The following is a 25,114-nucleotide window of genomic DNA, read 5'->3' on the forward strand; positions in this document are numbered from 1 at the left end:
GGACGTCCTCGAAATCGCGAGGACCTACGCGGAGATAATCCCGGGATCCCTCGGCTTCTCCCGGGCCATAGATCCTCGGGGGGTCCTCGTTTCTCGGCCGATCGCTCCCGTTCCACGGGCCCCCTCCACGCAACCCTCGGGACAGTTTGTCCGGAGAGGGATCCCTCGGGACGGCGCGGTGCCGGTCCCAGGGCGGAGGCGGGAGCGCATCTGTCGAGTCGCCTTCCTTCGACGTCCGACCCTCTTTCTCTGCCGCTTTTCCCCGGCATCCGGGACGCGTTATCCTTCTCGCAACAGGGTACACATGCGGGCTTCGAGGTGCCCCCCGGGGGGCACGGGCCGAGGGTGCCGAGGGAAACTGCCCCCTAGGGCAGAAACGCATCAAAATCGAATTCACCAGATGTCCGAAACCGAGACCTACCCTTGTCACCGAGAACGCGTACCTCTTCCTAACGACGTTGGGATGCGCGATTCCTTCACGCGGACCGGGACCCTCCCTCTCGTGGAGGCGAATGTGGAAACGCTGGGCTTCCCCGACCCCAGTTTTTTGCTAACGAATTCTCGGTTGGATTTCGGGTGCGATCGTTAAACGAATAACGCCGGTTGTCCAGGGAATGCACGAAATGCGATGGGAATAGATATAGGTGACACAGGCGCGGAATGCAACCTTGATCGGGTTTGCCCAATAAACGCGAGACTGTCTGGAACCTACTTAGATCGTATCCGTATAGATTGCGTTAGAAATTCTCTATCTGTAAACGAAACCGGGGAATCCGAAGACACGTGTATTTACATACCTGTCATATTTCCACGCGGACCACTCCCAAGTCGACGATCGTTCCTTCGCTATCGACTTCAAACTCCGCGGCAGAAACACCGACGTTCGATCGTCGCGATACCTTGGGCACCGAATCCAAAGCTAAAACGAACGGCAAAAGATTAAGGACAGGTAAAAGGGCCCAAAAAGACTGCCAGCCACTTACGGAAATACGAGGTGGTTTATTATAATAATATTTATAATCATTAGGTCCTGCGACGGAGTTCACGCGTCTCTCTCTTTCTCTCTCTTTCTGGTTGGCACCCTCCGTCGCGCTCGCTCTCGCGAGTCACCTGTACGGTCACCGCCATTAAGTGTATTTACATCGAACGCCGTCCTTAACGGATGCTCGTTACATCGCTATGTATGTATATCCATATTTATATTTAATGATAATTAGTACGTGTCTGCGTTTATCTAACTTGCGCATTCTCTCGTCACTCGTTCTCGCACGCTCTCGTTCCCTTTCCTCCCACTGCCCACCGCGCGTCGCGACGGCCGCGCACATCGAGTGACATTATCTACAGGGATCCGTTTTCGCAAACCAACCACTTGCGACTCGAATAAACTACGGACACGCATTTGGGCTCATATTACACGCGAGGGGTTTCAACTTTTTATACACAATAATCGCAATATAATATAACATAATATTACACAATGCGATGCTGTCTAGAATAATGGCAAAAGTAGTAACTGATAGTGACGGCGTCGATCGTGACAATGTCGATAATAACGGGCCCTGCGAGCTGTTCAATAATAATAATGACAATAATAATAGCAAATAATAATAATATTAATATCTATATATATATAATATATAATAATAACCGATCGCTATCTTACAAAAACAAGGTGGACGAGCCGCTGACCGTGCAGATTCTCGCCCGGGGGGAAGGTAATGAAATGGCTGCCAGGCGGGGGTGAGGAGCTCCTCTAAAGATGGCGACGAAGGGGGGTGGATTCTCGGCTGGCTTCTTTCGCGCCCGACTCGAAAATCGAGCGGTCCGATCGACGTGGCGAAATTAATGAAACCTAAACTCGTCCTACCAGGCCAGGCCCTCGCTCTGCATCTGGTGCGACTCTGGGAAACCACCGCCCCCGCCCCCGCCCCCGGGGCCGCCGGTGCTGCCGCCGCCGCTGGGGTTGCACTGCCCGCCACCTGGAGGGGACACACCGAGACGTACAATGGGGAAACTCATCCTATTCGCGGTGTTTCGATTTCTCCACGTTTTACTTCTAATATTTTATTTACCTTCGAGGATCTGTTTTTCTTTTTTCCCGAATATTTCGCGACTTTTTAAGCATACTTATCATCGGTGTTAGGAAATATCAGACATTTATGGAAGGCACGATTAATTCATTAATGTATTGTGTATTAGATGTAAGACGTGAATGCTTTAAAATAGTATTTCGATTCGTTTCGTATGCAGATTGCGTTCCGGAAATAATTATGTCGATAATCTCGACTGGAAGGTTTCAAGCGTTTTGGTTCAACGATATAAGAAAAAGATCGTCAAAGTTTTCGATTCCTAAGCTGCACTTTTGCATTCATTTTCCCTTGCATTTACTCCCGCAAATGCAACGATCTGCCTCGCCGTTGGCGTTTTGGGATTTTCCGGGAGGGTGGAAGGTACCCTCCTGGAATCAAAGAAAATGAAGGGCTTAAGAAGATGGCTGGGGGGGACGCAAATGGGACGGACCGTGGTTCTTTGCTGCAGGGGAAAGATGGGGAGATGAAGGGATTTGATTCGACTTTTCCTAGGAGGTAACCACTCGATGTCATTTGCGACAGCTTAGTGCGAAGTAAAAGCCGAAAGATGAACAATAATCGAATATTCCTTACGTGAAATGTCTCCTTCTACCTCCATGTACTTAAGTCACTTATTTCCCCAAAACTGCCATGATACCGTGACATCAAATTAAGGGAGTATTCGTAATTTGTTAGCAAGAACCTACGGAAAATCTCGCACGAGTTAAGTTATCGAAATTACATAGGGTCGTTCCAAAATTTCGGGCCGTTTAAATATCCAAAATGTCATGATTTCATTCTTTTCAAGCGAGACGAAGGAACTGCCCGAACGTTGGGAAGAAGTGAATATTGTCAAATCTTACTTCTTAAATCATTCTTCTTTTAATACAAAGAAGATATTACGGACTTATGGGATAACTCGATATAAGACTCCGAATGTACCACGGGTTAGCCAGGTACTTCGATAGGTCCCATTACCTCCTTAGAACCGTTTATTAGGGGAAATTCGCGGTTCTCGGGATAAATTTCTACCTTCCGTTTACTAAGGTACCGTAGATTATGGTATCTTGGATATCAAAGCCAATCGCGAGTCGTACCTGGAGGTGCTAGGAACTCTCCAGGACTGCCACCCGTGGTCGCCGGCGGCCCCTGACCTGGAGGGCCCGTGAGGAACTCGGGTGGGCCTCCTGCCGCACTTGGGGGTGGATACTCTCCCGCGACCGCTGCCGCTGCGGCCATTCCGGCCAAGCTCGCCGGATCTAAACCTGTTGCAAAGAGATGCGGCACTATTCAGGAAGGTGACGACATTCGGTATCGCCGAATTGGCTGTAGAAGTCGAAACGTTAAAAGCTTATTAATCGGGTACACGGAACTTGACATCGGTCTTCTCGGAGACTCGGGACAGGTTTTCTAGTCAACGTTGAATAATTTCGATAGGTGAGAAATTAATACCAGATTAATCGATTCCGGAATACCTAAAGTGATTAAAAGTATACGTATTCCTCGTGAAGGAGAGAACCTAATGTCTATGTTATAATATTATTATAAATATATGCAATTTGCATATATTTTAGTTTGAATTTCATTTTTATTTTGTGACGTCTATTTATAGTTGCAGATTTCTCAAACAATGAATTCACTGGAAAATTGTCGAGATATCGAAAATGAGATTGCACCATTCGCCTCGAGTGAACACATGAAAGAGTATTATGGGACCCGATTGTTTCACGGTCGTCAGATGTCATCGGAGCTGTCGTCCGGTTCATTGTATTCTTTTCGTGACAATATTGGACTCAATATCGTGTATTTCGCGTAGCGCTGGAGGAAAGCCTTTCTTCCAGCAGCATCACTTTGTGTAAATTTACATCACGTTACGCAAGAATAACTCCAATAGATTTCCAGAAGTTAATATTTCACCAGTTTTCGACCTTGCTCTTTAACGTTATAATAACGTCAAAAAAAAATAATAACTAACAAATGTTCACGATAAACGTAATTCGACAGAGTTTAGCACTGTATACGTTTCGTAAATGTTTCAACCGAAGTTTTTTAATGGATAATTTTTTAACATTTAAAGAGGCTTAGATTCAATTGTCTGATGGTGTCCAGGGGCTATTCCATGCACTTTAAAGAATTTGCAATGGGTTGACTTACCAGGATTACCGGGTCCACTGAACGGTGGTCCGTGAGGATGAGGTGGATGACCCCCGAAAAATTCAGGGTGAAACGATACAGGACCACCATAACTGAACTCGAATTTGTCCGGGGCAAAGTACGGGAAACCGGGAGGTGGTCCATCCTCTCCCCCAAGAGCTCCGGGATTAATGTTGAGGGGAAAGCCTCTCATCTTTCTGGAGCACCCAAGGAACGGATTCCTGCCCATCGTGGTCAGTTGTTTCAACCTTCTCTCTTTACTTCTCTTATTTTGGAACCAAACCTACGCCAAACAGATTGATATACGTGGGTAGGTTTATAAACATTGATACGCTGATTGATTCACATCAATTTAATCCGATTACCGTTTATGTATTTTCTATTTCCAGTATTCGTACTTAATAACATTACGCGTTTTATTTTTCTAATAAAGAAAAAGGAAATGACCCATTTAAGATGGGTACTTTATTTGGGCTTCTCGAATGATATACCTGTATAACCCTCATGGGTAGTCCCGTTTCCTTGGCGAGTTGTTCTCTGATGTGTCTGGTGGGCTTTGGTGCCTGGGAGAAGGCCGACTTTAGGATCTCTAACTGCTTGGCCTTTATGGTTGTCCTGGGGCCTCGTCTTTTAGAACCAGCACCCCCGTCACCACCTCCACCCCCGGGGCCGCCATCGGGGCTCTTGTTCTCGGTCTGACTGTCCCTCGTCTCTGGATCGCCGTCCAGAGAACCTTCAACTAATCAAAAAGGTTCTTCGAGGACCTATACTGGACGATTTCTTATAGCTGGATCACTAGACTAATTGTTCGCGAGAATGCACTCCGAAAAAAGAAACAGGATTCCAATAACGTTTGCAACATTTTTCTTTATAAAACATCCCTCATTTTTTTTTTTTCCAGAATACACATCCCGCAATTTTCTGAATCGTTTTAAGAATCGTAACATATTTTGCACGTATACATTTTTCTTTTGATCATCGCGGTCAAATCGCTCCTATACACATACACCGTCATAAAAAGTCTGCTTTTTACAACGAAGCAAGATTTTTGAGATATAGGAAAAGAAGGACCTACTTTAAAGGCACTCTCCTGATTGCTCGTACAAAGCAATCGTTTTCGGAATGTCGGCTTCAAGTACTTACTTTTGATAAATTATCATACATGTGTACAATTTTTTTACTTTCCTTCCTACAAATCGTTGCACCCTTAAATTAATCTACTTATTTAGCAATTTCGGTACCATTGCGTTAAGCATTTGAATTTATTACCGTGGTGAAAAATAAAGCGCTGCATCCAACGAAAGAATCACTTGTATCGGGAATGAATCTTTCATTGAAACCGAATATTGATGGATCCTTCCGACATCTTTCCACGCGGCGTAACAGACCGCAAACACATGGGTGACTTTGACACAGAGCAGCAGGTAGAAAAGTATGGAAGTATGGAAGGGCGAAGGATTTCCTGCGATCTTCATCCGCACCGGAGAAGATCGAGCTAACAACTGCAACCCCCGAGAGCAACCCCATTGGATTATTATGGCTCTCCGTATAGAAAGCAATAGGGCCTGCCACGATCTATATACCGCTGCAGGGGAGGTCTTAACCACGGGACAAAGAAAATGTTTGGACAGTGTCACGCCGCACAACGGGACACCCCTCGAAGACACCCTTGTACCCCGAACGGGCCGCACTCCAAGTTAAAGGAGGCTTTTGTCGCGTGGATAAAAGAGTACGATACCCGCCTCGTGCGGTACAAATTTCTCCCCGAAAATTAAATAATCATCTGTGCGAATCTACCCGGTATCGACGAAACGTTTTCGGATACTTTCGCATCGCGCGGAAGATTTTTCTTAAGAAATTAAGAGAAGAGAAAAGGAGAATCGAAAGAATTCCTGATTCTTCGATGGCTAAAGTACCTTAGGGTAATATGGCCCATCGTAACTTAAAAGGGTTGTAAAAGCCAAAATATAAAGTATTTTGGGGAGGGGAAACGAGCAGGGTGTACCCCGAGATGAAATAGTGGTGTACGTTCGCCCTGCAGTTGTAAAATATGCTCCAGTCTCTACAAGTGGTACGATATACAACTACAGAAAGAAAGAACAACTTTACAAATTGCATTCTTTTTTTCGGTACGTGCAACATTAACAATGGAGAAGAAAGAGACGATTCCTAAGATGAAAATGCCCTCACCTTGATCCTCCGAGTCTTCCTGCTTACAAGGGTCACTTCCAAGGGGTAAATCTCCACCATGGCCGACACCTTGATCACCGGGTCCTCCGGGACCGAGATTATGGGGTCCCAAGTGAGATCCACCGACACCCTCGTGATGATGATGGTGACTACTGCCGTCATCGTCCTCGTCCTCGGAGCCGGAGCCCAGCAATGGGTCTTCTCCTGTTAGCACAAGGATACTACGTGAAGCATCTCCAGGGACCTGTTATTACTTCTGCGCTATCATTCTTGGGGGAAATAATGGCAATCGTCAAGGAGCGACTATACCCACGAGACGAAAATTATTGCACGAAGGAATTCATCTTCTCGTTTATTCACTTTTCATTAATACGTCCCAATGAAAAACGGTGTCGCTTTTCCCCGGAGTCACCCCGTTGGACGTCCGCGTCGTATCCGTGGGAGAAGCGAGTTCGATGATCGGAGTCGCTATCCGTACCCCTTCGCCACACCCCGAATGTATATCAAATTCCCAAAGTGACACCTCGACGTGGAGTCAAGTGGGCCCGCGGCGCCTTAGATCCTTAATGGTCGGGCCGACACGTGGCACCGCTCGGCGGGGCCCAATCACGGCCCCGTTTCCCCGAGAACCTGGAAACCCGTCGCGGGCCCGCCCCCGGAGAAGCGGCCAACGAGAAAAAAGAGCGAGCGAGAGGGAAAAAAGGAACCGCGAGGCGAGAAAAAGAAACGGGCCGAGGGCAGGAAATCGACTTCGGAGCGGCAAGTTAAATAGCCGGCGGTGCAACAATACCCGACCCGGGGCCCCGGGGCCCCGGGGCCCGTCGGCCCTGGGCCCCTCGGAGATCTTATGGGATCCTCGGGGAACGAGTTGGGCGGTTGCGGTTAGGTGTCGGCATGCGACAAAAGGGAACCCGCTGCGTAACATAACGACCTTCGGGCTCTTTTCGTTTCACCGGCGCGGGAGACCCCGTGAAACCGAGACGCCCAGAGGTTCTCTCTCTCTCTCTCTTCTTCTGGGAATCCCGGTTGCGCCCGGGGTTGCCTCCGGTTGGTCACGGTTTGCGCTAGGTGCGCAACCGCGACTCTGCGGTGTTTTCGCAGCTTGCCCCTCTGACGTGGGACCTCGTGGTGAAATGATTTTTGCGACTAACACCTCCGACTGCTGCCTCGTGAACTAATGTCGTGGTACTTGCGCATGCATCGGAAGCAGCGCTTTGCTCAAATGAGGTACCTTTCCGTTCGCTCAAAGAACTTTAGTTCCTGCGGCTCCTTTCGCGCATGTACATACGTTACTTATCCAGTATTCATTGGCACCGGTGTTCCTTCGATTAGTTTCGAAGGCCTCCGAACAGAGCGAGGAGATATCAGCTATCCACTTAGTATATAGATCAGTGATATCTCGTCGAGTACCGCCGGGTGCTGTCGGATATTATCGGAAATCCCTAGGCATCCCTAGGTACCTCTGGGTACCTCCAGGTGCTGCTAGGTACCCCCGGATTTAACCGGGTTGCGCCCTCGGCGGAATCCACCGAGGTCGCCATCCTGACTGACCCCTCCATGGGAGCTGGCTCCACCGACCCCCTTGACTCGCCGTCGAGTTTCTGGTGTTGAACGCGTTGAACCGTGACCCTCGACCCCGGGCCCCCCTACGCCGCCCATGAGCCGCCCATGAGCCGCCCAGAAAAAAGAACTTGACCCCGACCCACGACCCCAACTTCGGCCTCGAATTTGAGCGTTCGCCCGAATTTTTTCAGAGCAGATCCGAAGCTCGAGAATGGGCTCGATCGGAGGAGTTATTCCCCGTAATTTTAAGGTGATTTTCAACTTGATAATGTCGAATTACATGACGCGAAACGTAGCGGGCAATACATTGGGCATTCTATGTTGATTTGTCATCGACATTTAGAAGAGCTTTCTTTTTTTCCCCGTGCAGTGTAGTTGCTCGTGTAGTAAATTGTTCCCACTGGGTTAACGTAGAAAGTAGTTCATGGCTTAAGCAGTAAATGTATTACTAATTCTTAGGCATCACGAGAGATATAGAAATCTTGGCATAAATTTTGAGAAGTCGTGAAATATAAAAAGAAACGTCGACGATTGAGACGCTATAAAAATATAACAATAGGAACTAAACTCGCTACTACGATGACAAATTGTGTTGTACATTAGGTAACGCAAGCGTGTCCGGCAAGGCACAAAAGTAACGTAACATATGTGAACGTCGGATTGTGGGGCTGCTTTAGTTCCAAACGTTGCACCTAGCGTTGCCCCATAAATAAAGGTCTAAAGAATGAAGTAGGTGGAGGCCGCGTGTATACGAGTCAACTATGAATTTGCAACACGTCCTATGCACGTAAAAAAAAGTTATCCAGAAGAAAAGTTTAGGTAATGATTTTTCTGACTTTCCTCACGGTTTAAAGGTCACGACGTCACGTTAAGTAATATCTGGTTAGGTACGCCAGGGTATGCAACCCACGTTCTTTCTCCCGAAGGCATGTTCTTACAGTATATCATCGGTTCAAACGAGACATATTTCTTAACAGTTAATTATTCTTAAGATGTCGCAGCGACTCTTCTCATCAGCGTCCCAACTTCCCTAAAATGTTAAAATTCATCCTATTCTTTGAGGAGCTTCAAAACCGGCGCCGGCGTTTTTCCCGGATGCAGGGTAAATAAATGAGAGCTTGCCTCCGTAACCCGACAATCTCCGGTCCGGTCCGGTTGCCGGTCCGGCCGTCCGGCCGTCCGGCGCGCCGACGTTAAACTCGACAAGCCGGATGCCGAAACAGCGATCGGCTTGCCGATTCTAATGCGATCTTGGGCGAAACGATCGCTCCGATTTTGCCGGCGCCGGTGCCGGTGCAAATGGCCTTATCGAGGCCAATCGAACGAAATACGAAAGGGATGTGGACAAGCGCGAAAGAGTGCAACTCGTGACGGGACTCACCGTGATGGCCGTGGGTGTGATGAATGTGTGGAAGGGGCTTCCCGGACATGTAGTCGCTCTTGCAGACGAACTTGTTGTCGTCCACGACGTAAAGCTCTTCACCGGTACTCAACTGCTTCCGACAAACCATACAGGTGAAGCAGTTCAGGTGGAAAACCTTGTCACGGGCCTTCCGCACGAGGTCCGACGGGTTGATGCCTTGATGACAACCTCCGCACTTGGTTCCGTATCGCCTACGTTTCGAACAGAAGAGAGACCCGGTCCGGTGAGCAACCTGATTATTACCTGGTAGCCTGCCGCTGCCTATCGACCGCTACTTCTCTCTTATCTTTTTACTCTCCTTCGCTTTTATTATCTCGAGTTCCCGCAAAAACCGTCCTTCCAAGGCTGCGACAAGAACGCGGGGCGTTTCAAGGAACGGTGCAAATGTAAGAATGTAAATATTGGTTTACCTTTTTCTGGCATTAGAGAGAGTCCGTCCTAGCCGGTTTTGTTTTAGGATCGACAATCGGATAATCAAATACCGGGGCGAGGACGATTATTGATCTCTTTTGTAGTCGTAATTGACGTTAATCCTTTTTTTTATTATTTTGTAGTATTTCGCGCGAAATAGGGACTTTGAGCAGTTTTATCGTTGAGATTGGGGGTGGTCGTAGAATAATTCATCCGATTTTAGGGTTTAATTTAAATAACTGCAAATGCATCATGTTAGTTTCTTCTATTAAATAATAATTACTGTTATACAGACAAGAAATATACCTTACTGAAAAAAATATCCCTGGTAATTAATTTAATCGGTTAAGGTACTTGTCAGTAATCGGTACTATACTCTAACTCGAATTTGTCCTATTTTATTCCGCTAATGAAGAAAGTAGAAAGATAAGAAAAGACATGAAAAAAGAAATAGATACACGATAAGGAAATGTCATGATTCCGGATTTAAAGAACTTTACGACCTGCATCCATAAGGAAGCAAAACATGATATACTACATCCAAGCTGAATGATCCTTTAACGAAGTCAGATCTCCATCAACCCTTCCTTTAACGGCTTCCGCAGTTAAACGGTAGCCATTCTTGTGTCGTTCACCTTCGATGTTCGCGTTTAATAACAGGTACGATTTAATTATAGCAATCAGTCGATCCCATGCCAACTTCCTCGCCGAGCTTGCACGTCACTGGTGCTCTTATGTGCACGAAGGCTGGCCCTACGTCCAATGGCCTGCATTAGTCAGGACTTTAAGGGTTTCTAGCTCACGAAAGGACTCCGCGAGGAAGAGGGAGAAAAATAGACCGACAACTCCGAATGAACTGGACAAGGACGAGAGACAGAGACGCAGAAGGAACGAAAAACAAGGGTAAGGGATCTCGAGAGCTAGGGAACCTTAATGAGAAGCAACGGAATCCTAAATAAAACAAACACGAAAAGGAAGACAGAAGAAATGGGAGGTGTACACGAATGATCTCCACTAAAGGGACGATTACAATAATTACCACCGTTCAAACGAGGTCTACAGCCGCAGGAAGGATGTTTTAATGATTTCCTAATGCGCTCTAAGTGTAGCGTTTAGTAAAGGTAACTAGTCATGAACAGGTAGAAACAAAACGTTGGAGACCGCCGGATTATCCATTGGTTGAGTATTCGATGTGTACGAAACGAAAGCCTGGAAAATGAGCAACGGGAAGTCATTCTGGCATTAAAATCAATGGCATTTCTGCTCCCCGGCGTGGTTACTACCACCCAATCCAACGTAATCATTTTTACATTCATTTCGGGTAAAACTGTTAACTGTCAACGCGGTGGCGGGTCGCTAATAAGGGGCACCGCTATAACGAACCAGCCATTCGAGTTTCCTTTTACTTGAGAAAATTACTGTCGTTACTTATTTTGGAATTTCAAAGCTTAAGCGAACGTTACAACGATATAATGTTAAAAACGCGAAAGTGGCGTTTTGACGTACTCGATGTACGTTATGATGGACGTTGCGTTTTCGTCCTTTAGAGATTTTCCCGTGTATCTCAAATCTTCGCTCGCACATCGCGACTATATTTTTGCCCGCGTTAAATTTTGCTCTTACCTGCCTTCCCGCGCTTTAATTTCGTCCGCGTCAATGTTGCCAGGAGGATTAATCAAGTCTGTCATTTTGAAATAAAACACCGTAGGTGGAGTTTTTCTTCCAGCGTAGGCTTGACGTCTGATTCGATACGTGGGTAATTACGAGGCCCGAGGATCTCAAAGAAAAGGAAAAAAAAGAAAAAAGAAAAAAGAAAAAGGAATGTTAGGTCTCCGGTAAACAGCGTGTAGGAACTCCTATCAGCCCTCTTCTCGGCCCCTCCGGACCTGTCTCGCTTCCCCCGGGGGCTTTTTTACGCCTCTCTTTCTCACTATTCCCACCGGAGAATAAGAAGTATAGGACAACCAGCCGAGAGGGTACGAAGGAGGCGTAAAAAGTGAGTCGAGACCCGTGGACGATTTGCTACGGACCCATGCCGCGTTTCTATGATGTCCCGCATAAGAGTACCTCGACTCGTCTCCCCATTATTGCCCCAGCTCCGTATGCGCACACGCTTCGACACCGATTCAACACCGATTCAACACCAAACCTGGTACACGCGTTTTCTCCCCTTAACAGGTTTAACGGGGAGAACACTCGAGGGTATCGGAGGAACTCGGATCGAACCTTATGAATCGCTTGACATCTTTAGCGAGTCATCGCGAACTCAACGCGAATCCGGCCGGCACCGGTTCAAAGCCGAAAGAATTACATTTATCAGTGCGTTTCAAAGAAAAATTTAAGCAATAACTTTAAAAAACACCATTCTTAGACTTTCCCCTTAATTAACACCGGCTCTTTCGTACTGGATTGTTCTTCGGTTACTGACAGAATTAATCGTTAAAGTTATCTTAATAAACCTTCGGATACGTGAAAGTATCTTCGCGAAGACACGTGAAATACTGCATTATCAGGAACTTGTACTTTAGGATATGCGATCAAAGCGATTCGAATAATTATAAAAATGTATGGATACAAGAAACGTCCAAGGAGCAATCGGAAGAACAACGCGTGATATCCGACTCCTCGGAAACAGGCCAGAAAAGAAGAAACGCGAAGAAGGTACCGTGCGCACTTTCGACCGCGCCGCTCGCAAGATGGCGTCACTGGCGCGGTAGTGATTCCCGAAGGCGAGAGACCGCGAAGAAACGGCGATACCCGATACGGACCTCGAATCGTTCAAGGAATCGAGCCAGGCCTCGGCGGGGGAGGCAGCGTTTACTGCCAGCTATGAAAAGGAGCGTTAAAGTTAAACCGGCCGTTAAGTTCGGCCCGCTCGGTTGCTTGGTCGATGAATCAATATTTGCCGAGTGAAATCTAAACCGACGCTTGGAGGAGGTGCGCCCGATCACGGGTGCCGGTGATTTAATGCTGCGCGGTGGCGCTTAAGTGTCGGAACTGACGTCGATGAAGATGCGCCGGGACTGTTTTCCTGCGACACTTGACCCAAGTGGACGAAGAAGCGCGCACGGGGGATGTTAGCGCCATCTTTGAATTCGGACACTTTAGAGACACTGGGGTCAAGCGCGGCTGTTTTTCAGCGATTAACAGAGGAGGGTAAAACATAAATCATTCATCTCGAGTAACCATTAAACATCTGTCAAATTTCAAAATAAATTCAACCAAAGGTTCTGATAATTAAGCGCGTTCACGGGCACGTATGCTAATATGAAGAACCTTTCTGCATCGGTGTGCAAGATACAAGAGAAATCGATGTGACGATGCGCGTATCCACTCGATATTTACCTCCCGCGTACCACCTGGTGTTTGGATTTTTTTTTTGTTTTGTTTTACCTTCCGCTGTTTAAAAGGGAAAAATGCAATATGATGCAAATTGTCGACATTTTCAAGGTCAATTAATTCGAAGCGTCGATTGCGACTCGATAGGGCCGATTTCCGCTCTAAAATAAGACCGCTTAAAAAGCGACTGCATATCGATACGAATACCATCTGTTGTTTCACATTTTCGTCCAATTCCCCTTTCCGCGATTAAATTGATGCGCGGTCAATAACACTCGCAAGGCGGATACTCATTCCATCGCCCGATGGCACAATATAATGACCGATATAATAAATAGAGAACAAATACCGTACGTAGATTAAGTAACGCGATCAATATCCTACGTAATTGCACTTCCTTCTGAATTTCCTGTCACTTTCCCTGCTATTTAGAGGCTACGGCGAATAATGAAACGGATAATTGCAGTCTTTTCCATTATAACGTGTAAACGAATCACGCGTGAATAGGGTATAAATATCTACTCTACAACACGAAGGGTGGTGCTTCAGGGTTATTTACCTTTATCTAGAATATCCACAATAGAATGCATTTAAAACAAATGCGATTTAAATGTATTGCTAACCTGTATGAAATATCGAGAACGCGGAAACGCGTCACATCTCGACAAGCGCGAATCCATAAAAAGTATCGCGAGATTCGCGGCTTCTCGAACGTCGGACCTCTTTTCGTAGCTGACACCTAGAAAAGGTTAGAGAGTTTAACGAGGTTTTCTCTGTCCTGCATTAGCCACATGTCGTTAAGGCAAAGTGTGACTAAAGAAAGAAAACCCCTTTTTCTAGCTCCTTTAAACCGCCGTAACCTTTTCTTTCTACGACAGGTCCAACGATATTTAACGCGTAACGGGAAAACGCGACGCCTTAAGAACAAAAAGTGATGCTATTCTTGCAACGGTCTCCGTATTCCTAGTTGTCATTTGATATTTGTAATACGGCGTCATCTGTCAGAGGCCATGTTTTGTTTTCAACGTCAAATACATTTTCATCCTTTTTTGGAAAGTTGAATATCTAGCGGAGATGAAAGTCGCTGGGTATGTTCGCGGTATTCAAGGAAAAAGGTCAAAATATTGCAACGTAACTTCAAAAAAGACCGATTCGTAACGACACTCGTTGCACGGATGTGAACTAACGACCTCTTGCCTCCTATTGCCGGTATCTCGGCATATACTTGCCAGGGACGTTGCTTTTTGCGGTACGGACACTTGCAATTGCAATTTCACTCTCGCGTTTGTTTCCTAGCATTGCCCGTCCCTAGTAGAGGATTTGTATCAACTATAAGTGCATAAGTGAAACAAGAGATATAATATTTTTATTCTCGGCTACGCGATGGCTAGGTCATCCGCATTACGTTTTATTCCGGAGGTCCAATGTATTGGGTTGATGGACAAGTAATGGCGTTTTTACCGGAAACTTCCCGTGTAAAAAAAACGCCATTACTCGTGCACCAACCCAATAGAAGGAGGTCCGATTTGGGCAACTTTTCCGTACCAAGCCGTACCTCGAACGACGAAGACTCCTCGTCGACGAAGCTGGGGAAAACGACCTTTGGAATCGGTACCCTTCCGGAGACTTTTCCGCGAGGTCGACCTCGGGTGACGCAAGAGGTCTCGCCGGCAAAAACCTCCTTATGAATCTCCGCGCGATGCCCAGGACCCTTCCAGGAAAGAAGGCCGCGCAACTTATGGCAGCCGCGTTTGCTCGCTCGTCACGCCCAGCCAACGAGAGCCGACTCTCCTCGGGCCCCTAGTTCCCCCTTCGGCCGCATCAGGGAGCGCTTCTAATATTTCCCCGTTCGGGCCCCGGTCACCTCCCCTCGGCGGCCCTCGTGAAATAGGGGCATCGTTCGGCGAAACGGGCCCTTAAGAACCTTTACGGCCGACCGGGCCCCCCGAGCCCCCGGTCGCCGATCGTCCTCCGTCCCGGGCTCCGATTTGCATTTCATCGAGAAAGCTAATTAACGGCTGATCCGTTTGTTCTCGAGGCGCGAGAAAGCCGCGGTTCTTTTCGCAGAGAAAAAGGGCTAGTCCGGCGTTGCCCACCAGCCGAGAGTCAAATCTCGATCGAGCGAATTCCCACGAGAAAATCAACGCCGTTCTCCCGTTACGTGGCATATCGACCCATTCGGGGTGTTTTTAACGAACAGCAGTGGTTGCGTGTATATTTCTTAACAATGATTGGATACGCGAGTGGATCAGTTTCCGTTAACAATGACTTATGCATGGAAAACCATGACGGAGATTAAACTACGGGGACTCGTCAGGGTTGTTTATACCAGTAACCGGTTGTACCGCTGGCAGATAATATGGATCGTGAGACATATTTTCAACGATTTTATATTATGCTTGCTTGTGTAGCATGCTGGCGCAACTACTGTATAACTATTTCCATAATCAAGAAACGTCGCCTGAATGTTAATGAAAGTTAACAAGATCGTGCCAGTAATCACGTTAGATGGGAAATGTGGGTACGTTTAGTTGAATGACGCTTTAACAGGTTTTTCGGGTCGTATATTCCTCCCGCAGGGCAGACTTCGAATCGGTAATATTTACCTTTTATCGTTAAAAAGTCACAAGGTCCGTCATTTAATGTGCCAAATGAATTTACAACTACCTCATTAGATTGATCCGAAATAATTGAATATTTATCCGATGGCTGATAATGGTGTATACATTATCGGGTTTTCCTCTTAAGAAAGGGTTGCGATCGGTAACAGCTGGAATAATCTGTTCCACTGGGATCTGGGTATAATATCCCTGACGCGTAATTCTCCTCCATGTAATATTCATTACGGATACCGCATCGGAAAGGGTTACTTCCGAACGCGATCAGCCATTCCTCGAAAACCTCCCAGCTGTCTATACTTCTTCAACGAAATTATTTTCATGTAAGAAATCAAATTTTTTTGTAATATTCCTAAAACTGTTTATGAGTGACCATCAGTCAAACAGCCGAATATGTATACTGCAAGGAACTTTTCCAGTTTAAGCTAAGCCAGACAAAAGCTTCTCTGATTAATGCAAATAAATTAAAATTCGAATGTTGGGAGAGGGCCTGAACTCTTCGTTGCCCGCGAAGAATCAACGAGGTCCAAAGTTTACCGAGACAATATAATTCGACATCTCTGGCGAGGAGAGCCACAATTGAAGGAATGATCGAAATTAACGTCCTGACTCTTGATCCCGTGCAGCCTATTCTCTTGGGATCCCGCCCTAATCGAAGCCTCGGCCGATCTAATGAATTTTTCATCGGGATGCAAAATAGCTCGTAAAGTATACGCAACGTTCGTTACAAGCTCGTTAGGATGTAGTTAGCATTAAAGGGCTTCTACAACTTGGATTGGTATCTCTGCGCAGATACGAAGTCGTCAGTCGCCGTCTTCAGAGGTCGTTCGACATCGGAGACATGCAAATTTCTGCCAAGAAAGTGACGAATTTCAAAACGTCAGTCGAATAAAGGCCACGGGTAGTTCATTAAACGTTCCTTTCTTGAAACGTGTCCTCGTACCGAAGTTCAAGATTCCGGGATGGACATCCCGCTGATTCTTCGCAGTTGTCAAAAACTGGGTCGTGCGCGAATTATGGAAAATGATACGCATCGATGCTAATTGTAAATGTCGGATAATACCTGTATGGCCATTGTATGAAGTGCTTATTTCGCGACCACCTGTGGATAAACCAGAGAGAAAAAGAAGGAATTGATGATCCGCTTCTTTTGTCGTCGTCGAAAAAAAAAAAAAAGAAATACATAAAAGGAAGGTCGGTGGAACTTTGTCGATTTCGAAACGGACCGGTCACTGCTTGGTACTGCCAATTTTACGGTTCGCGAGTATCCCGATAATCGATAGCGCGAGCTTGAACTGTTTGCCTACATTTTTTGTTACGAACTGACGTTTCAAAAGATCGCGGTATCCGCAAAGTAGGAAGAAAAACGAACGAGCTGTTGTAATTATGTCGCAAATGTTTCGCAACGTTGCAAGTACATCTTAAAAGTAGAAGATTTCATGGCGCCCGATTTGTCCGCTGCACTGCAGATACCTAATTTTCTCCTTGCCTAAATTCGTGTACTTTTAAACCATTTTATGAAGAAGCATATTAATTATAAATATTATAAAGCGGTGACACGCAAAAAATTGGTACATCGATGTGTCGAATAGTCCACCGATCAATTAATCAGATCAAATCGTCTGTAGGACGTAAATATAAAACATAATCAACATCGAACGGAGCCCGAAGCTAAACTATAAACGTACGAGATTGATCGACAATTAATTGAAATAAAAATCAAGCGTTTCGGCGGCCTTGCTTAAATAAAGTGGGATCGACTTTCCTCTTAAACGATTCTACAAATCTAGGTAACGAAGTCTACCGATAACCACGTAAAACGATGATAATTTCCCCGAAATAAACATTTCACCTATTGGGCGAGGTCTCGACATAGTTCGATGTAGCAGGGTCCGTCACGGTTGGAGCGAAAGTTCGCAAAAACCTCGAGATCGTCTCTGACACGACCTACACAGCAGAGAAACGTTCTTCACGGTTTAAAGGCGCTCTCACAAAAATTCGAAGGCCTCCTTTGATTCGAAACGACCTACACCTAACCCATTCTCAGGATATTCTGCTCCGAAAACTGAAAAGGGCTTCTCTGTCAAAGCCTGTGTACAGTAGCGGACATGAATGCCTTCTCTGCAGATATAGCGAAAATTAACATCTAACACGACTTCGAAAAGGATGAAAATTCAATTTGAATGGAATGCAAAGACGAAGATATCGCTAAACTTTGTGCCAAATTCCTCAGTTAGAATATGAAGTAACCTAACGCAATGCTGTTCCAGATAATTAATTTGGCTTTAGCCAAGCGATTTGGTCCAAATACTATCTAGTTCCCTCTTCTTATCACAATCGTCCACATTTGAAAAAGAAATATACTAAACTTTCCCACAGGTCTGACGCTCGGTCCGCCTGGCAAATCAGCATCCATTCGTATTCGTTCACCCCGCGATGGTGTCTTCGTTTTATCCACTTTTGATTTTGTTTTTTTTTTTCTACGAAAATACAGGAATAGGCGTAAATAATCCCCAGGTATCCCTTTTTTGGGGACAGCTACGGACACAGAGGTAGTCGGTCAGAACGAGTAAGTCGCCGGCGGCGTTGGCGAGCGGCCGTTTCGCCGGCTACCTTAAATTGATACGTGGATTATCGGTTGCCGGGAGGAAGGTATAAAGTATATGTATATATACACATATATATTAAATATACCTGAAGAAGTCGTTTCTACAGAACAGCTTCGCCTCTCGGGAGAAACACTTTTCCTGGAGGGGGGCCTTGCAGTCGAAGCACCGAACGCACTCGGAGTGCCAGGCGCGGTCCAACACATTCAGCAGAAACTTGTCAAAGATTGGCTTCTCGCATCCCGCACACGATAGGAGCATCGCCAGACCGCACCTTCCTGTTTGGTCAAACCAGTTAGGAACACGTTAGCACATTCAATAAATTAATATTAACATTGGAACAACCAGCGGATATTTTTTGTCCTTGATAGGCCATCCAAATCCGTCATTTTTACGGGCTTTGGTTGTTCCAGCGATAGAGCTTAAACTAGGATAAACGGTGGAGAACCCAAATAGGTACAGTAAAAAAGAAGATCAAGTTGAAAGACTGCAATGTAATGGGGGTAAAACCAGCAAAGAATGCTATCTAGGATGTGCGGCATAGATGGAAATAATTGACAATCTGACATATTTATAATAAGTATAATATTTATTGGGAATACGTATTAATTAATTTTAACTATTGACTGCGAGACGACGAGGGGGAAAAATCGAAAGTCGTGCATTGTACCTCAAAATTGCCCGTTTAACAAAATTATGAGTTGTTTTAACGTCGAGGTAAGCTTAATTTTGTATAGGTTTATTGTATGTACGTGATATCATGACTAGTGAACGTGACAAACCATATCGGAAGGTTCGCTTAAGCGGTTACAGAATTGTATGAGTTAATTCAGAACCCAACAAGGTATCAATTAATTTTTCAACTGCAGAACACAATTCCGGCAAATTTAGTACCAGAATAAAGACATTAAGTCGATATTCGTTATTATCCAGGGTAGACAGGCAAATTGGATACCGATTAAGGTAAATCTGTACAGTTGCCGTAGATCGTTACTTATTACGAATTCGGCATTATTAAATGAACAATCAATCGAATACGGCTCTCTCGCAATCCTTCGTGGCTGACCAACCGTAACTATCGTTAACATCCGCGAAAATAAAACAAAGTAGATTGCTCGGATTTCCCGAAAGTAATTTCTCTCGTACGTTACCGAAAATGCAAACTTCGTGTTCATTTCCGGAAAGCGATAAAGTCAATCGACGAAGCTACATCAACGATTGCACGGAGAAAGTACATTGCACAACGTGTTATGATGCACTACGGAAGAACTCGGACTCGAAACTACGGGAAAAAAAAATGTAGAATCAAGACACCGTCCAGAGCGCCAAAGCAAGAAGGACCGTTTATTTTCGACATTTTCTCTCGGTCTCTCGCCTCGAATTGCCATTGCTGAGTCACCCGGATTCTCCAGGATTCCCTTTTTCCGTAGTTTTCCCGAGATCGCCGAAGTCCTTCCTGCCTTCGAAGCTACCAATCTCTGATCCCTCCCAATGCTCTTTGCGACGATCCCGTTCCACTACCTTTCCGCCATTAAATTTAACGTAATGGTAACGTTTCACCCTATTTTTTCCCGGAACAACCCCTTTGGATTAATCGCCAAACTTGGACCGATCCAAGCCGCAGACGTTCAGAATTCCTTTTTAAAAACATTTCGGTCCTTCGGAGCGCAACTTCTAAGGGGAACCGAGGACCAGGCAGAAGGGGATAAAATACACGAGGACAACGGGCCTCCCGGTATCGCCCGAAATGGGCCCAACTTCAGGACCAGTTTCGTTATGAATTATAATCCACCGATAATTAACCTCCGCGGACTCCGGCTTCTCTTCCTCCTTTTTCCCTCGGCCTTCCCCTGCTGCCAGCGAATCGCCATTGCTGGACTCTCCGCGACTCTCCCGGTCCCTCTTTCCCGTGGGTTTCCTCCGATTGGCGGAGCCCTTCCTCCCTTCGAAGCAACCTCGACCGACTCCCTGCCCTCTTCCCTGATAGCCGTTCTGCCAGGTTTCTTTCCTATCGCTAGATTTCACGCAAACTTCCAAATCTAAAGCCGGTCGAAACTTCCCGCGATTATAATATGTTCGAATTTATTAATTAACATTTCCTTATTTCCTTGAAACCAGTAGAAAAAAATCGATAAATCCAATACGTCGACACATTAATCAAAGTAAGTAAGTGAGTAAGAAGTAACTGAGATTGTTTAAATATGTAGTTTCATTTTTGTTTGCTTTCAAACATAATTTCATTTGCCGCAATTTACGGTATGGAACGGTAACCTCCTGCTTGGAATCATTGAGAATGATGTACGGCAGGTGCAACTGTTGCGTAATTTGAACAAGCCATAAATATCATTGGTTCAGCATTTAAAGAAGATACAAACGTTATTTCACAGTTTCCTTCAATTTTACATGTTAGTATTATCATTGGCACCCGTGAATTTACATGGCTTTTGAAATCATGTACGTTACACGGTACAACGTCGTTATCGCTTCGCGCACACTTTCTACCACTATGGTAAGCAATTGTCAAATTACGTTCCGTTGGAAACGACACTAATTACAAATGCCCCTCTTAGCAAGGGGGAGATAACGTAAACAAGTAATTGCGAGGAACGGAGCGTAACTCTTATCTCCCTGATGTCAAATTTACCCTTTTAACTTTTTTTTTTCACATCAGGTGTACAAGAGTAGTCAGATAATCGTATGGCCTAATCTCAAAATTTGGTCAAAACGGCACCAGAATTGGATCTTGAGAATTTTTAGCAGCGTTAATTTCAAATTTAGAATCAGTTTAATCCATGTCTTAATTTGATCTCAATAAAGTCTGACAGCCCACAAATTAACCTCCCTGCAATGTCACGTTATCAATTGCTCCTTTCTATTTATTCACATTAAGCGACATCGACCGCATTGGTCATTGATCGTAAAGCGCTCATTATCCATCTAGCAATGACTACAATTTCTTCATTCCTCCCTTCGTTTTCTCCTTCGTAAATCATTAGTACTAGACCGACGCTTTCGAAATCCTTCGTTCAAGACACATTTCTAATTTGCCGGTTTAACCGAGACTTTACAAATGTATAATTTATAAAAGTAACGTTTATGTATGTACCTATCATTTAAGAAGTCATTAAATACATTACATTTGGACCCTAGGAAAAATAATGCACGGAAAGAACTATTCTTGAACCTAAAATGATGTCCTTTTCTCATAATGAAAAATGCCGCTAATCGGGTGATTATGCAGAATAAGCGAAACGAAAACGACCTCAATAGCTTGATAAAAAGGTCGATATAAAGCTCGATGCCACAGGTAGCGACGACAGTCCAAATATTGGTCACAGCCGGACCTTCGCAACAAAGGGAGATGCGGTAAACAAATAAGTAAAGGTAAACTCGCGCCTTTTCGGTCCGGACCCCTTCCCGCCCACCCGAAAGAGTAGTTTGTCTTCGGGGTCGGAGAGGGTTCTTTGAAAAATGTCCTGCCGTTCATTCTTAAGGGCATTTAAATACTTCCCGAGCATATGTGTGTCCGTGTCAGTCGGCAGCCTCGCAGGACGTGTATATTAACGCGGCCATTATAAACCACGGCGCTTAAGATTTAGCGTCCCCAATTAAGAAAAACGCGGACTGTACGAGTCCTCTTTTTGCTTTTTCGAACCTACGCATTCCGAACGAACGTCCGCCGGAGGTGCTAAGGATACCGAAAAATCTTCGTGACCTGAGCTCGGGGGAATGAATTATTGAAAATTCGTCCGAGTTCCCGGCACACAAATCTCCCGGGCCCAGAGACCGACTATCCGCATCTGGCTAATCATACCTGGGTGGTTCGGACTTAACCTGGAATTTTAATGCGACTCGTAAATATTAAAAAGCCCGGCCTAAATATGAACCACCTTCCATGCGATATGATGCATATTCTGGTGTACACGCAATTAATAGAACGGAACGTCGATTTCAGAAGTAATATTCCGTTGCTAACAAATTTATAAATTGCTCCCCTCTTATTTTAAACATGAATCTATACTGACAGAAATCCGAGTATATTCCGGAAACGGTAAAAAAAGAATAAAAAAACATAACGAACCCATCCAGTCGAGGGTTCGTGTTCTTAATTTCAGGTTTCCAAACGAAGTGTCTACGTATAGCATTAGGGTATTAAGTACGGTAGTTAAAGATAACTTCACCCCATAATCCGAATCAGAAAAAAAGACTGTCAACACTCGTCAACGCGTCTACAATGAAACCTATGTATTCGGTATATCGTTTTTTATTGGTAGAGCATCCATTAACGAATTTATATTGACCATCTTCAGTCCGTGAAATCATCGATTATTTACGGCCATAATATGTAATATTGCCTGGCGGATAATCCGATTTGCTAAAATGAACCCCGAGTCATTATCGCATCGACATCGCCGTAAATTCTAAGCACGTTATCTTCGTTCCGAGTCGATCATCCGGTATCGAAATGATATTCGGTGATAACTCCACGTAACGTAGTTATGGTTTAACATATGCCATTCTTCATACTTTGCGGAAATTGACAATCCAAATGTCGGAATATTTTTGACAATGTTATCGGTACTTTTTCCGATAATTAACCCGTACACCTCGTGGTTCTTAGATGCCAGCAACGAGAGGTTACTAGCCTAACCCACCCCATACATCGTAATTTCCTTCTAAGCCTCGACTCGATGTTTCGCCTTTCGATCCTCCTCTTGTTTCCAACTTTCCACTTTCCCTCTTTGGACAAGTCTAGGAAGGGAAACTTCGGTCGGTGGTCGGGATATTCAATTATAAAGAGCGGAACGCAAACTTCCAAACAAAAACGCCCTTAAGGAAAACTTGAGAAGTTACGCAAATATCCCCGAATGAACCCTGCATCGAAACATCTGACAAAATCTAACAAATCGATTATACTTTGTATTCCTTGGAAGTTAATGCCCACTGTCAAAGCCATTGACACGAGGAAAAGCTAGGAAAAACATTTTTCCAAAGGATACCCCATGACCTAACGTAACATTTTGAGGTACAAACGCACGACTTATCAAGGACACCGTTTTCGATCAATCCATCTTAAAATCATTGACTCTCAATGCCATCAATTACCGTATTAAAATACCACTCGATTAATGGGTTAACACATGGGCGGTTAAGTACCTGAAACCGAGACTGCTTTCGATCAAGGTATACCAAGGAGGACGATCTCGCGGGCAAAGGGCAGAAAGGAAATTATTCAAACAAATTCAAGGGCTTTTGGACAAAACGCTTCTTTTTAACGTAAACCCATTCCTGTCCATCTCAATGGACATCCGTCGGCGGAGAACGGACGAATCGACTCGATTGGAACACAAAACGATCGGACACTTAAAAAGGAATTCAATTACGCCAGGACTCGAATGAAATCGAAATTGCAAGGCCGCGAACCATCGGGGTAGGACGGTATCACTTGCTCGTTTCGTAATAATTTCCGGGATCTTGCCCGCCCGTGTCCTCGAGGGCAAGGAGGAAAGTAATTCGCGCAACCGGTACCGGGTCGGTCACTTGACGGGAAAATTAGAAGCACCGAGGCGAAGTCGATTTTTGAAAGGGTATCCGGACATTCGATACGGGAAAACTAAAGACTACTTTGGCCTCGTTCCCCGAAACCAGCGATCGGCGGAACGCGCGTTTTTCCGTCGAATCGTTGGGATTAAACCGGCGAGCGCGATCGTCGGGACAACGACTGCTCCCGACGAGAGTTCCGCCGTGCCGGGATCGAGGGACGAGGGGCGAGAAGCGGAAAAAGTTAAGACGAGAGCCCGCTCACCTATGTTTTGAGCCTGCGTGACGGGCAGGGGAGCGCAGCAAGGGCCCGCCAGGGGCGCGACCCTTATCCGGGGGGTTCCTCCCCCACCCCCGCCCCCGGCGCCAGCGTAGCCCTCCACTTCCCCAGCCGCCCCTACCCCCACTCCCTCGCCGGGCCCGTACCGGCCGAAGGGTCCCAGGGTCCACAGTGCACCCACTTTTACCGTATTACCCCGACCGGCGAAATTGGCACCTCCCGTCGCGAGCCGTAGGTACGAAGACGACGGAGCCCCCCGAGGGTCCCCGCCCCACTTCGCCGATCTCAGTCCGTCCGCGGGCCGCGATCGGCTCCTGCCGATGTTCGCATTCGCCCCGAGCACCTGTCACTCCCGAGCGCCGCGCCGCACCACCTCCCCTGTGCACGAAACACTGCCGTCCGGAAGGGGAAGCGGCTCGGCTCCGCGAGGAGACCGTGTCGCCTTCGGGCGGCCCGGAACCAGAGAGACGGAGAGTCCGCGAGCGCGCCTGCCTCGAGTCGCCGGTCAACTGAGCGCGCACCTGCACCGGCAAGCCCCACCTGCGGGCTCGCCGGGCCGCGGTCCCGCCCGCCGGCCGTCGCGACGGCGACGCCTCGGCGCGCCGCACCCCGAGCGCCCCGAGCTCATTGGCCGCCCGCCAGCCAACGGGCGGGCCCCGCTCCCTCCTCGCCGGCCGCCCGCCGCGCCGGCCGCGCCGGCCGCGCCGGCATGGCCGCGGAATGGCTGCGGGACCACTTCGGGCGCGCGCGGGCTCGAAGCCGAGGCGCTCGCCTATCGATCTCCGCGTCTCCGGCCCGGTGGACGCCACAGGTCGCTCTCGAGTCCACCAACGTGGCTTTCGCGGACCCTCGGCCGGGCTCGGTCCCGGCTCGGTCCCGGCTCCGATCGTTTATTTATAATGCTTTCTCGCCGTTTTTCA

At 46.4% G+C, this 25,114-nt stretch overlaps 1 protein-coding gene across 3 annotated transcripts; it reads right to left on the reverse strand.

The window, feature by feature from the left end:
• Window positions 1-1,398: 1,398 nt before the first annotated feature.
• Window positions 1,399-24,297, reverse strand: LOC105703830 (LIM/homeobox protein Lhx5). 3 transcript variants are annotated; one of them, XM_012432521.2, is made up of 8 exons: window positions 24,180-24,297; window positions 18,462-18,651; window positions 9,358-9,590; window positions 6,414-6,617; window positions 4,715-4,962; window positions 4,224-4,506; window positions 3,167-3,334; window positions 1,399-1,979 (listed from the first exon to the last, which is right to left on the reverse strand). In XM_012432521.2, the coding sequence occupies exons 2-8, from the start codon at window positions 18,632-18,634 to the stop codon at window positions 1,864-1,866; spliced, it is 1,425 nt and encodes a 474-aa protein (XP_012287944.1). In that variant the 5' UTR covers window positions 18,635-18,651; window positions 24,180-24,297; the 3' UTR covers window positions 1,399-1,863. The 3 variants fall into 3 exon arrangements, with proteins under 3 accessions (XP_012287944.1, XP_012287943.1, XP_012287945.1); XM_012432520.2 differs by having other exon boundaries at window positions 3,167-3,355; XM_012432522.1 differs by lacking the exon at window positions 1,399-1,979 and adding an exon at window positions 2,671-2,772 and having other exon boundaries at window positions 3,167-3,355.
• Between the last annotated feature and the right edge of the window lie 817 nt (window positions 24,298-25,114).

This window comes from Orussus abietinus, unplaced genomic scaffold (genome assembly GCF_000612105.2).
Source record: "Orussus abietinus isolate OABI.00-Male unplaced genomic scaffold, Oabi_2.0 scaffold32, whole genome shotgun sequence".
Classification (NCBI taxonomy): domain Eukaryota; kingdom Metazoa; phylum Arthropoda; class Insecta; order Hymenoptera; family Orussidae; genus Orussus; species Orussus abietinus.